Source organism: Manacus vitellinus, unplaced genomic scaffold (genome assembly GCF_001715985.3).
Source record: "Manacus vitellinus isolate BGI_N305 unplaced genomic scaffold, ASM171598v3 scaffold_69_pilon, whole genome shotgun sequence".
Classification (NCBI taxonomy): domain Eukaryota; kingdom Metazoa; phylum Chordata; class Aves; order Passeriformes; family Pipridae; genus Manacus; species Manacus vitellinus.
The window spans coordinates 1,682,623-1,697,071 of record NW_021940749.1 but is presented as its reverse complement, the minus strand read 5'-3'; the positions used below and the strand labels follow the sequence as shown (position 1 = coordinate 1,697,071).

The 14,449-nt window shown below is 40.7% G+C and overlaps 1 protein-coding gene and 1 non-coding gene across 2 annotated transcripts in view; both read left to right on the top strand.

Annotated features, from left to right (window-relative positions):
* Nucleotides 1-10,800, top strand: part of LOC103762223 (bifunctional heparan sulfate N-deacetylase/N-sulfotransferase 3) — a 136,143-nt gene extending 125,343 nt beyond the window's left edge. Inside the window, exons 10-17 of the mRNA XM_029964061.1 lie at nucleotides 305-401; nucleotides 1,255-1,378; nucleotides 3,781-3,955; nucleotides 4,383-4,553; nucleotides 5,562-5,671; nucleotides 6,221-6,323; nucleotides 7,333-8,894; nucleotides 9,956-10,800. Of these exons, the coding sequence (XP_029819921.1) occupies nucleotides 305-401; nucleotides 1,255-1,378; nucleotides 3,781-3,955; nucleotides 4,383-4,553; nucleotides 5,562-5,671; nucleotides 6,221-6,323; nucleotides 7,333-7,452 (900 nt within the window). The 3' untranslated portion in view covers nucleotides 7,453-8,894; nucleotides 9,956-10,800. The remainder of the gene's footprint in view (nucleotides 1-304; nucleotides 402-1,254; nucleotides 1,379-3,780; nucleotides 3,956-4,382; nucleotides 4,554-5,561; nucleotides 5,672-6,220; nucleotides 6,324-7,332; nucleotides 8,895-9,955) is intronic.
* Nucleotides 10,801-12,944: 2,144 nt separating this feature from the next.
* LOC112841330 lies at nucleotides 12,945-13,075 on the top strand. The gene has a single exon (XR_003212935.1). It is a non-coding gene; the product is annotated as a small nucleolar RNA SNORA24 (small nucleolar RNA).
* Nucleotides 13,076-14,449: the final 1,374 nt, after the last annotated feature.

Here is a 14,449-nt window from a genome sequence, read left to right as displayed (position 1 = left end):
ATTTTACATACTGGTTTGAACTGGAGGATCAGAATATGTATGTGTATGGAAAGCCTTAAATCATAATTAATTTACCCTTTCAGTTTAAAAACTGCAGCATGCATAGTGTGGTAGCTGTTCTAGTAATGTAGAATTAAAAATCAGTGATTAGATAACTCATCAGCAATTTAAAGTCTTTCTAACTTGTATATCATTGATATATTTGTACGTGGGTGAAAAATTGGTAGTTTATACGTAAAGATAATTTAAGAGCCTTCTCAGGTGTGATGACCAGTGAAACTCTGAGTTTTCTTCTCTGTTTCAGAATCCCTGTGATGACAAAAGGCACAGAGATATCTGGTCTAAGGAAAAAACCTGTGATCGATTGCCAAAATTCTTGGTCGTAGGACCCCAGAAAACTGGTGAGATTTTATTGCATTTCAGCAAGATAGGCTGTGTGGCAGTTGAAATAATTTTAGTCAGGCTACTGTGTAGAGATCTTGATCATCTAACAGCATTTTTTAATTTTCAGATATCACCCCAGGGTACTTTAATAACGTGAGTTACAACAACAGGACAGTAAACATAAATGAAATGCAGGGTTCAGGTGTGTGTCAGATTTTGGGGGCTTTCTGTCAAAATGAGTAACACTTTGTTGATGACAGTAAGACAGACAAACTCTTGTCAAAGTGGAAAGAGGAGATGACAGGACAGACATTTTTCGAAGGGTTGGATTCTGAATTGCAAGTACTTATCTGTCCTGCAAGTGTCTTGTTTATAGAAACCTGTTATTTCTTGGCATTTATTTCAAGTCAGGAAGTTGCTAATGGACAGTTTGAATTGCAAGATTGCAGTAGCTTATAAATTAACTTAATGGTTAATTTTCTTCTCTGTAATCAGAAAATTGCATATGTGCTTCCTTTCATCTTCACCAGTCCCTAATAGCTCCTTGAGTGCAAGAGTTCTAAATTATTTTTTGTGACAGTCTCACTTAAACCAATAATTATTTTTAAAACACAGTTATTATAAGTGTGAAAACCAGATTTCAGGCATTGGCATTCCAGTTCTTTTGTTAACTATTTACAGTTCTTTAAATGTCTTCCTTCTGAAAACTCAGAAAGCACAGCATCTTAGGTGACATAAATCAGTATCCTCTCACTGAAATGAAATGGAATAAAGCTGGTTTAGTCCATCTGTGAGTATGATCTCCCAAAAAATGTGTGTGTGTGTGTATTTTTTTTTTTTTTAAATCTTGGACTTTTATCCTATTTGCAGGTACCACAGCCTTGTATTTGTTCCTGATCATGCATCCTTCCATCATTAGTAACTCCCCCAGCCCAAAAACCTTTGAGGAGGTACAGTTCTTTAATAGAAATAACTACCACAGGGGGATTGATTGGTAAGATGGGTTATTAGTATAAATATACAAGTTTATATATTGTGAACAATACAAAAATGACATTACTGTTGGTAATGGTAACTGTGCATATATAGAGTGAGATAAGAAATAACCTTCAGTGAAATGAGAAAGAAATGCAAGTGAAGAATAATCTTACTACAGAATGTCATAAATGCATTGACTTTTATGAGGCTTTCTTGTATAAATCCGTATATTAATATATGCAAAACAGTAACAAAATATGTTTTTCTCATTCTCACATGCTTTTGAAGTTGGGACAGTAATGGTTGTTAGTTGGATATATGGACACAAAAATTATGTTCCCGTTGTAAGTCTTATTTCTTAGGAGAAAAAACAAGCAGGGAGAGGCATTTTTTTCCTTGAAGTAAGATTTAGAAATAGTAATCATGTAAAAAGGGGGACAGGAAAAGCCTCTCAAAATGTTCTTTAAAATTCAAATAACTGGGAGGACGTGTCTCTGTAGGTTAGTAAGGGATGGTAAAACAAAGCATGTGTCCCTGCTGCCATGTTCTGTGTGGGTACCAGGAAGTCACAGGCACAGCTCCACCAAAGTCACTCCTGGTTTCTCCTCTTCCAGAAAGGGCTGCACTGTACAGCACTGCACGATGAGAAGTGGTAACGTGTCCTAGTGGCTGGGGAGCACCACTGAAGGATTATTGATTTTTTTTGTCCTGTTTCTTTATTTTACCCCCAGTTTAAGGGAAAGTAGGTTTATTGCCTTTGACTTCGTATTCATCCATAAAATTACCAGGGTGAGCACAGTTCTGTGGTCTCTGTGCAGACACGTCAGATCCAATTTGTTTGCCAGTCACTCGGTTTTCCGAGTTGTCATTGGTGCAGCAGATTTTGACTGGAAAGCCTGGCGAGTCAGCCAGTTACAGCCAGTTGAGAGGTGCTGGCTGAACAACTGGGAATGGGAAGGCTGCCTTCTTGCTGCTGAGGCTTTTGGAGTCAGTGAAGATGACAGGCAAGCCAGGCATAGCAGCTCCACACTGATGGAGACAGCCTAAGTACAGTGAGCCAGTTCTTCCACACAATCAAGATTTTCTTGTTGCTGGAAGACCCCTTTGCTGCTTCTCTCGTTCCTCCTGCCATATCCACTTCCCTAACGTGCAGGTGCAGTTTGGCTGCCAGACCTGTGCCAGATTGCCTTCATCTTAACATGGCACTGGTGCATAAAGCTCGTGGTGGTCAACCTGTATAGACCAGGCATGTCCTCTTGACAGGTTCTCCCCACAGCACCCACCTGTGCACTGGGTGCCCCTCTCACCACTGCCAGGTTCTCACACTTGAGTCTTGGATCCTCACAACCACCCACTGGTGTAGCTGCTTCATTTTAGATTTACGTTCTGTCTGCCAGACAGATATCTCAGACTTCCTAGTCTGATAGTGTATTTTAATGCTGGCTTGTAATGAGCTTACTGAGTGGTAATTAGATAAAAGCTCTCTCCTCATTAGTCCATTAATTGGCCAGGATTCTTGTAAAAATCATGAATAACAATCAGTTCAATTTCTTTTGGGGTTGTGTAGATGCAGCTTTATCCCTGACCCTAACTGAGGCTTTGGCTGGGCTAGCTACAGAAGCAGAAGAGGTTCTTTCAGCCCTCATGACATCAGTATTACCATTTTGAAAGCAGGATAGGTGTAAGTTGTCATCAGTGGTCTTCAAGAGAGGTTGTTTTAAATGGCATTTTTTAATTTTATCAGTAGAGTTTAACTGAAGAATCAAGAAGACAAACATTTCCCGTTTATTCTTTTCCCCAACAATAACGAGAAGTTGTCTGAGGGCCATGGATAAAGAAGACTATTGCTTGAATTCAACTTCCTGATGGATGAGGAAAGCTCACAAAACTAAAAGGAATACAACCCATGTTTTGCCAAAACTGGGTCTCAGAACAATAAGTGAAATGTTCTGTCACTGCTTAGAAACCTTTTACCTAATGAAGCTGTGTCAGTGCATCTTCCCCACATAAACAGACTCATTTTGAGTGAAAGCAATTCTGATACTGAGTATCTTTTTCTTACAGTTTTGCACTGTAATTGATGTCAGCAAAAGGGCAAATTTGGAAAACTCAGTTTCTGCTTTTGGCTTCGGCAGTTTGTTCTGACTGAAAAGTGAGAATTTGCTAATTTTAAGAAGATACATGAATATTGTAACATTTTCATCGAGTTACAAAAAATAGCTGCAATGTCTAGTTATATGTAGTGAGAAGAAAGCTAGTACCAAGTAAAATATCATCAAAAATATAATGTAAACTTCTGTTTGCTTCTATTTGGCAGTTAGCTTTTATTTTGAGTGTTCCAGAGTAAAATATGCTTAACGGATTTATCAACCTTCGTGTGATTTTTGAGTAAATCTGAGGATGATGTTGCTTTCCTAGGTACATGGATTTCTTCCCCACTCCTTCTAATGTCACCACCGACTTCCTCTTTGAGAAAAGTGCCAACTATTTCCACTCTGAGGAAGCTCCCAAGAGAGCTGCTTCCCTCATCCCCAAGGCCAAGATCATCACCATCCTCATCGACCCGTCCGACCGGGCGTATTCCTGGTACCAGGTACGGCCCTGGAAGAACACAGGCAGGCACAAATCAGGGTTTCCACCTTGAGTCCTCTCTGTGTATGCTCTCAGTATATATGTATGTAAAGGGTTTGGATAGTGCAAGCTCTTATTCGTCAGTCAGTGACCATACGTGATCACACATGGGCTGAGGTGTGTCTCCTAATCCTGGAAGTATTTTAAGGGTTGAAATACCAGAAAACACCTTTTCAAAAGTCTGCCTATAATATAAACATGATAAAGTGCTTATTTGATTAATTTATGTAAATGGCACATCCAGAAATTAGTCTATAGACACAGTTATCTAGTTCGTGCTCAAAATACAGGATAGATTAAGAAATGTTTGTCAGTAAGACCAACTAGTTTTGTCTGGTTTTCCCAGCTTTTGTGATCTGTAACGTTCAGCAATGTAACTTCTTTTACAGCATCAGCGATCACATGAAGATCCTGCAGCTCTGAAATTCAGCTTCTATCAGGTGATCACAGCTGGTCCTCGAGCCCCCTCTGAGCTCAGAGCTCTCCAGAAGAGATGCCTGGCCCCTGGATGGTACGCTATCCATATTGAAAGATGGCTAACTTACTTCCCACCTTATCAGGTGAATAAGACTGTAACTTGACATCCTAACCTTAAAGATATATATATATATATACTGTCTTAAACTTTACCTTTGTAAAAACCTTGCCTACTGAATGCTGATCCTTGGGGATATTCTACAAATCATTATCCTCCTTCTGGCCCTGTGTAGGATCAGGCCTCAAGAGATGCACGTCCTAAGCCCTGAATGTCATGTGATAACACAAGGCCAGGCAGACAGTATCACATGATCAGTATCTCCTTGGCAGATTTATTTCTGGAATGGATTTCCATGACATTAGCAGTGTGTCTGGCACTGCTCCCCACCCAACAGTTAAAGTTACTTCACTTGAGGGAGGCTGGCTGCAATCCAGACCTTCTGTTTATCCAGGACTCTTCTGGCTGAGACAAGTTGGCTGGAGTCTGCACCTTCTGTTTTCCCAGAGTGTGCCAAGGAAGCTCTGATGCATCCAGTTGGTTTTATTCTCCACATACTCTCTTTTCAGCCAGCCTTGTATCTTCTCTTAGTGAGATACACAATACTGTAATATGATGGTGTTCTTATGAAATTCTCTACGTTATGTTTTCATAGCTTTTCTCCAAAATCGATCCATGAATATTGAACAATAAGCATTGTCATGCAGATTTTTACCAGATTTTACATCCCACAGTGATAGTGAAGAACTGGTAGCCTTATGTTTTCTCTGTAAAAGTACTAGCCATTAATATAATTTTTTCTTGGCTGGACCAATCTCTCTCAATTTCCTGCCAATATTTCTTATCTTTCTAGGTCCTTCATTATTATTTCGGTGTTGTCACAACACCTTCCAATTTAATATCATTTCAGAGTTAATTAACATGCCATTTACCCAGGTCATTAATGATGATGATAATTAAAACTGGACCAATTATCATTTCCTGGTGCAGTACTCTCCATGTAATGAAGGAGTTTGACAGAGGTGGAAGTTTCAGTTTGAAGCTCGAAATAATGAATTTTAAATTAAACTTCCACTTATTTTATCTGTTATAGTTGCTCATTATTGATGGACAGCAGCTGAGAACTGACCCATCTACCGTAATGGATGAAGTACAGAAATTCCTGGGAGTCTCTCCTCACTATAATTACTCTGAAGCCCTAACGTGAGTTAATTAATTTATCATTTTCACATGTTCCTAACATTCCTAAAATACCAGTTAGTGTGTAAGTAAGGTCACTGCAAAATAAAGCCTCTCATACTTGTTTGAGCTGTCAGCAGGATGTATTCCTCAGAACACAGCTCAGGGTTAAATTTTCCACAAGTCATCCCCTGAGCCACTCAATGCTGACAGACAAAACTTTGTGACAATTGCGTAGGAATTTTGGATCAATCAAAAGAAATTTTACTTCCATAAGCGGAACACAGAATGCTGACATGCATGAACAGGAAGGGAGTAGAATTAGTTTCTCTTTATTTTTGACTTTAGCTGAAAAACAGATTCAGTAGTATCAGTCAGCAATGTAACATCTGCTCTGTACCTCATAAATACACGTGCACACAGACCTTTTGGATTCTGACACTTAGATTTGGTTGCCCTTAAAATAAGGCTGTTAACTTTAGGTTAAACCTTTTAAGTCTTCAGTCTAAACTTTAAAGATTTATCCTCCTTGAAGTATTTTACAGCCTTTACACCACAAGATATTTGTTTCAGGTTCGACTCACATAAGGGATTCTGGTGTCAGCTCCTGGAAGAAGGAAAAACAAAGTGTCTTGGAAAGAGCAAAGGCAGAAAATACCCTCCTATGGATTCTGAGGTAAACTGTTATGCTCATTGGCATTGTGCAGGGATTCAGCTGCCACATGTGGGACGTGATGCAGGCAAAACCATAAGAAGGGAGAGAAGACCAAATGAAGTGCTTCTGAAACCCTGTCCCCTTTACCTTATGGACTTAAGCAGCAGGGGCTCCACAGCACATGTGTTTCCTCAGTCATGGTCAGATATTTGTATTTCTGTCTGGTCCCTTGTCCCTGAGAGTAGTTAGACCCTGACAAGTAACTCAGACTCTTACCCACTTTTAAGAGGGGGTAAGTTCTGTTTCCATGAATTTTCTAAGTACCTTCCCCAGAGAAATGCTCAAATGAGGACATCTCTGTCAGATGAAATGCTGCAGCAGTTTAGTCTCCAGTAAGTTTTATGTTGATTCTGTTCTGCATTCCCATTTCATTTAGCCTGACTAAAATGCAAATAAAAACTTACAGTTTGAGCAGCAATAAGAATTAATGTACCAAGTAAGCCAGGATTTTTTTTCTCCTGGTACTTAAATTGTAAGTAACTTCACATCAGTAGAGTCATACTGACACAAAATCATTGAGTGAGAAGGATTTTGGTCAGAGATAAGACAAGACTGTATTTATTTACTGTTGTCTTTTTCAACTCTAAATACTTCTCAAAATCAGGTTACTAACTGATACATGTCTACCTACAAAGATAATTTAGAAGCTTTCATTTCGGTCTCAGTGCAGTAAATTCAAAGTAACTGCATCAACCTCGGTGTGATTCTATGTTTACATGACTATCTGAGAGTAGAATCAAATCCTTGACTTCAGTGTTCATTTGGATCTCTGTTTCTTTTGAAATTACCTTTTAGAGTTCAGTTCCTAACTGAAGAGCTTAAACTTGCATGCAGTAGATAGCATAAAACCATATAAATTGTATAAGAGAAAGTAAAGTTTTGACACATGTCAAGCTTTGAAACATCAAATTCACAACAACTGCAGTACAGCCTTTTATTAAATAAAAATGCCTCCTTTTGTATCCATCAGTGCAGGGCCTTTCTGTCAAGCTACTACAGAGATCACAACGTGGAACTGTCAAAACTTCTTCACAAATTGGGACAACCCCTGCCATCGTGGCTGAGACAGGAGCTGCAGAAAGTGAGATAGCATTGGAAAACAGCTGTTTGAAATCTCCCTTCCACACTTCAGTCATCATACCTAAACTCTCCAGCAGCTACCAGAAGGTCTTGTAAGATATACCTCTTCGAAAAAGTGTAAAAGATAGAAATTATTTCCATATGCTGGCATGTGGATTGTAAAAAATACATGCATTTCTTAGAGCTCTGATGGGCCAGATCTTTCTTACAAACATTTCTGGGCCTGTGGACTTGTGGACTACTGTGCACAAATGTGGAAGTTATTTACAGCTGGTAAAAGCGTCAGAAATACATGACCTGTCCAATTTCATGGTAAATATTTACATTTTTATATATCAGTTTAAAAGTATTGTGTCTCATGTAGGTTTTGTAGCCCATTGTTAGGCCGCTGACAGTTTTTCTTCCTATTTGATTATTGTGTTGCATAAGGTAAGAAAAGTTAATGTAGCACAAAATGCCAAGTGTACTTCTGCCTTTGGAATCAGCTTGGTAATAACCCAAAGTGTGTACAAACACAGGTGAGAAGTACAGTTTATGTGATATGTATGATTTAGCCGTGCACAGCAACTAAATACACAGAGCAAAATCTGGAAGCTGCTGGCAAAAGCAGTGTAGAGAAAACCAAACTCACACAAACAAAACTATCATAGGAACCTGTGATTATATCCTGTAACAGCAACCCCTTACAGTGTGGTAAGGACCTTTGTCCATAATTATGTCTGATCTTGTACTGACTGAAATGTTAGAATATAGCCATTATCTGAACAGAAATTAATTTGGACATGTGAAGCACAAAAATTGCAGTATAGTCCTCATGAACAGTATTAGACTTAAACAATTGTGACTCAAACTGGAGCAGTGGAAGAAACTCCTGGTTCTGTGAGCAGCCAGATCCAGGCACTGCACTCACAGGCTTGCTGTGAATCAGGAGTATCTGCACTGAAACGGATGAAAAACTAAAAAAGAGCAGAAAGAGATCCATACTTTTATTACCTTAAGTTGCACTACTATTTTTTCTTTTATTTGCCTTTTTGCTTTCCAAGATCTTTCAACCTTATCAAAATTGTAGCACATTTCAGTAACTTTCTGTTTACATCAGCTGCAAAATTCTGTCAGATTTCGAGAAGAAAATACAGGTCCTGGTTCCAAACATCTTAAACATATTTGATATTAAAAATTGAGGAAGAAGATCAGTGACAACTTCAGCTGACTGTGACCTTAATGCTTCTGCAGTGAACTTTGGCTCCCAGTGTTTCTAAAGGCATGAAGGGGTAGTGAAAACAAAAGAGAACTGCAGTACTAAATGCTGTGTTTTATACAGTAGCTCTTACAATGTTTTCATACTTTGTTTTAGGGCGAATACTTAAAAACATGCATCAAATGGTGGAAAAACTTTCTGTGTCTCAGTGCTGTTTTACGACATTCCTGTAATCATATGATTTAACTTTCAAGGTAATGGAACGGAAACCAGTCTGTTATTCCCTAAATAGAAAACAGATGTTGAGATCCTTACTGTACCTCTAACTGGTAATCTTTATTTATTGATTTTGTCTATGTAATACGTGGTTTTGATAAGCCTGTAAAGAAAAAAATCTAGACAAATTTGCTGTATATACCAGTATTCTTTACACAGCACATTTTTGCTAAGGGAATATGCATGATTAATGATGAGGACCTGCTAGAGTAGAATTTTTTTAAGATGAACATCTTTATTATTTATTAGACAGAATGAGAATTTTCATTTCATTTTAAATATTCACTGTCGTGTGGATTTGTCTCAAAAGCTGACTTGTCTTAAAATACTTCTTATTTTGATAAAAGAAATACTCTGGATTTTGAACATCTGTAAAAGCAAGTACTCTGCGTGCTATGGACAGCTCATGCTTCCTGCAAGCATCTGTATAGATTTGTTACAACTAAATTGAATAACTGGAGAAAATACCCGGGGTTTTCATCCTGGCGTGATTGATTTTACCCTTGATGTAACCTGATGTAACATCACTCAAACATTTTTAAAAAAATCCACAGGGATTGCACAAAGCTCCTGTTGTGCACTGCTGCCTCAGTTACTCCACGTTCTTCAGTGGAACAATTAGAAAATAGAAGAAAATGGGAAAAACCTTGGGCACCTATCAAGTGCCTGATATTTTCAGGGTGAGAGAACCGTCTGCACAGAGATTTGAGTGCCTCCTCCGTGCAGGAGGAATGGCCTTCAGCCACATTCATACGTTCATTGTTTTAAAGAATTCCCTCTCTGTCTTCCTTCTCTGGGAGAAGAATGGGAACGAGTGGGCAGCCAAGGCCAGAGCAGTGCTGGGGACATGCACATTGGTCACATTGTCCCCTGGGAAGTTGTACAGCCCAACGGTGGTCACCATGAGGCACTGGCATAACAAGTCCTCCACATGCATGACCTTAGCCTTGGATAGATTCTCGCCTTTTTGTAAAAGATATGAAGCCACATCTGTTTTCTCCAGAGCTATTCTACTTAAATGTGTTCTTACATTTAACAGGAGCCTTTAAAAAACAAGAGTGACTTTTAACATGCAGTCAGCTTGATGAAGGATGAGGAGGCTGAGCACAGCATGCAGGCAGCAGCTAGATGAGTTATTTCCCGTGTCATAGGATGGACATGAGTACAGCAGAGTAAGCAAGTCATACCACATGAGTTATCTGGCAAAGTTTAACCTCTCTCTTCACAGCTTACCTACAACCAGTGTTTGGTTTCCAGAAATAGACTATCAGTATTAATACTCTTAAAAAAAAATACTGATTTCTTACAATGAGTTTCTGTTTGCGAGTCAAAGTCGGATGTTTGATTGTGGCTGGTAACACAGCCATGGTTTCTGTTCCCCTGGTAGGTAACTGCACAAGCAATTTCTTTGACAACTGCGTGATTATTTGAGCCTCGCCTTTGTTTTCCGAAATCAGATTCTGAAATTTGCTTTCTGCAGACCTCTGTGCCATTAAAAACCAGTGTGTGGTTATGAGCAGAAAGTGACCACTTGGGGGGGTGTAAACACAGAGCCTGATACTCAATTACCTAATTATTTGAGCAAACATTCCTGAAAATACTGTGATATTTTCCCAGTTCTACTTGTGCAGAAAGAATTAGTTTGAATGATTTGCAGACTATCTTGTACAGAATATCCTTTTTCATTGCTTAAAAATGTGAAACTTCCTCAGGAAGAAATTAAATAGATATTTCGATGTTTATAGATGTAATACTCTTGTCATTCACATTGAATGAATATTGCTGGAAACATTTTTCTCAGAGTTTTTTTAAATAAAAAAAAATAGATATTATTCTGATAGTGGCATGGTATTTGAAGTGCAACAATAAACTCTGATAAGAAAATGTAGTGCTGCGTGGAAGTGCCTTTCATGTTCACAGAAGTTGTCCTTTTCCAGGTCGGTTATCAGCTATTGCAGCTTGACACTGAGCTACAACACAATCCAGCAGCACAGGAGCAGCATGAAATGTTTTCAGAAAGGAAAAATGTTGCTTACTCTTGCTGTGAGTGAATATTGCTGCTTTATGCAGCTGCTCGTTTTACTGCTTTTGCTTCCTGCTTACTTTTTATTTCTTGCGCCAGAAATCGCTAATGTGCTGGAGAAACGTCTCCAGAGTTGGCTGTTTGTAAGATAACAACCAGAATTTATTCAAATTACTTGCCTTAGGGATTCAGTGGTTGTGCCAATGCATCAGCCTACACAGACATGAGAAAACCCTTCTTAGGAGAAACCTGTAAAATATGGTATGAATGTCTAAAGGAAAATTCAGTACGTTATCAATACATTCAGAATAGAAAACTGTACTTATCTAGCTGGGCAAAAGCTGCTTAATATCTTCATAGGAGTGTGGAAAATAGGAAACCTACGTTAACAAAATACTCCATTCACTACAGAGATAAGATGCAACCTATAATTAAGTAGTCTAAGCTTTTTGTATAATACCCATCTCCATAATCTATTAAGAATAACAGAAATGAAGTGATAAAGTAATAAGACGTAGTAAGCAAAGGGAAGAGATCCTTGCTGCAAATAATACCTGCTTGGCCTCTCTCTCCAATTTATCTGCTTTCATTTAATATTTCTTTTTAGTTCTTCAAGTCTCCAAATTCTTAGAGCTCAAAGGCAAAAGACACCATTTTTTTTTGTCTTGTGTACCACATGGATGAAGACAGCACAAGTCAGCATGAAAGGATAATTCCCAGGAACAGGAGGGCAATCAACAGCTGAAACCAAGGACTAGGGAAACCTGAATGGAGGAGGAGGAGTTTAAGACAAAGTAAGAGTGATAATTTCAAAAACATACATTGAGCTTGTGTCCTCACTAGGCTGAGGATGACAAATAATAGTTAAATAAGATGCTGTGCTCTGAAGGGTACAGTTTATTAGGGAGAGTTAGACTTGTCATTAGGAAGTGTTTGTTTATAGAAGGTGACCAGACTCTAAACAGGCTCCCTGGAGAGGTGGTTTATGCCCCAGGCCTGTCAGTGTTTGAGAGGCATCTGGAAAATGCCCCACAACAGGCTTTAATTTTGGGTCAGCCCTGAGGTGGTTGGGCAGTTGGTCCCTGCCAACTGAAATGGTCTGGTCACTACTATTGTATTCCACCCTGTACTAATTAAAATTGAGGGTGTGGGAATTTGGCCAGCATTAACCTGCAAATTAAGCGTTTGCTTATATGGACTGGAAGAGGTGTTCACCTAAAGGGATGGCTTCATTTTTCTAGCACAGCTTTCACAGCCTCTTCTTTCTTCTTAGTCCATGGTTATCAAATAACAAGCAGGGATCGTTTTAGCGTTTATGGCTGGACCAAGCGCAAATACACATAGACACGTGTATCCACAGAGGTGAAGCAGCACCGATGTCTCGGCCAGCTGAAGGGCTCTGCTTTGCTTTGGAGTACCCGCGGCCTTTTTTCCGTGGATCCCTTAGTCCGTTTGCCCCCGAGGGTGCTACTCGGTATCTTCAGAAAGCCCCGGGAAGGGGTTGGTTCCCTTTACATTTCGCGCCTTGCCCCCGCCCCTGGGTTGCCGCCCAGCGCGCCCCGAGGCCACGCCCACCGGCCTGGCCCGCCCACGTCTCTCCGCCCGTAGAGCCCGCCGTGCCCCGTTTTCCGCCGCCGGCGCGCGAGGGTCGTTCGCCGGTAGGCGAGGGGGGTGTCCGCCCCGGCTGGCGCGCGGGGCCAGGCCGTTGGCCGGTCGAGGGGCGGCGCGCTGGGGCGCAGGAAGCGAAAGAGGGCCGGGCTCTAGAGAGGCGTTGATGGTTGGAGCTGAAGCCGGCGGTGCTGGTGCTCGCAGACCGGGCGCGCTCTCCTCCACAGCGGAGCCGCCGCGGCAGAGGAGCGGAGAGAAGCGGGGCGAGCAGCAGGTGGGCTCCGTGACGAGAAGGGCGGCCGGGTGGAAGCCGTGAGGCGGCGCGGGGCCGGGGCTCGCATGAGGGAGGAAGGGAGGGAAAATGGCGGCTGCCACGTGGCGGGCGTGGGGAGCGGTGATCCATGACTCCATGGGGGCTGCCGCCTGTGGCTGACTCCCTTCCTAGGCATGGAAGAGCAGAGCCTTGCGGATTGGCACAACTTGTACCTTCTTGTGGGTATGAGTCGTTGACTGTAGCAAGTAACAAACCGAGTCTGCCGTGGGACTGGCCGTCTCCCCCTATTGTGTTTTCTGGTTGTTTGGTTTTCAGTTTTCACCTTTTTTGTCCCCGGTAAGCGATTACAGCCCAGTTTTTAAGCTTTTTTTTATTTTATTTTACAGGAGCGCAGAAGCTGAAAATCTGGAGACTTATCTGATCTTGAAGATCCTTCCCCAAAAAGTATGTGACTGGGTGTATAGTAGGTAATAAGATCTTCAGGAGTGAGATTTTTATCGGGAAAAATAACGATTTGATAATTTATGTTTAGTGATTAATCTGCTGCGACGTGTTCTCTGAAATAGGTATAGGTTTGGTGTTTTATTTTAAGCCATGCTTCATTTTAACACTCGAGTGCATTACTGCAAGGAATGGGAGGAATGGGGTTTGGGTGTAGATGCATCAGAAAAAATCCACTATTCCTAGCATAAAAGTCACGTTGTCAGTACTCGTTTGCCAAACTAGAGGTATCCGAATCCACAGATTTCTCGGGGGTATTCTGTGCAAGGGGAATGTCTTTTTCAATAAGCACATGAGTTCTAAGCAGAATCTGCAGTTACAGGAGCAGAGGGAAACACGAGGTGGATACTAAAAGCATTGTTTCAGCGCATCCTGCTGTTCGGTGATGTCTGTTTGCTGTCTTGTATATTTTCCCGGTAGCAATATTAAACTACCTCAAACTTGTTTTTACAGGGGAAAAACACTCTTGAGTTGTGATGACAGAAGAAGATGGGGGTAAATTCCACATGTGAATTCTAGGAGTAACTGTGACTAAAATTTTAATTTTTACTGGGAGGGGGGTGGATCTGTTTCATTTTGATGCCTTTGTGAGTGGTAATATTTCTTGTTATCAAGCAGAGCTAGAAAAGGCTAATTTTAGGCTAGATCTTAATCCTGATTTTTAAATAAAGTTAAGATTTAGAGCTTTAAGAGAGATTTTGCAGTTCTTCTCATCATTGCAAAGAGGGGCTGGAACACAGCTTACTGTACCTAAAATTAGCCTGCCTGCTTCTATACAAGTACAGTTGGGATGAGTAGCCCATTTTGTGCAGCTTTCAGGGGTGTGCTGCTCCTCTTTGGGCTGTCACTAAGTGTTGAGCAATTACAGTAATGGGTTTGGTAGTTCAGTGGCCGTGCTGCACTGTCCTGTGGCCAACCACACTGCAGGAGTATTAAATGCAGTGACACGTGCACCTTCAGTGGCGGCTCCTCTGCTGCTGAAGTATGTTAGAAAGGTGGTTGCAAAGAGTGTCCGTGTACTGCAGAAGCTGAAGGTAAGTTTTTGAAGTCTAGAAAGTTAATGTGGAAACTTACAGTCATGATTTTGGTATCTATGCCAATATAAAGCGTTCAAATGTATGAATAAA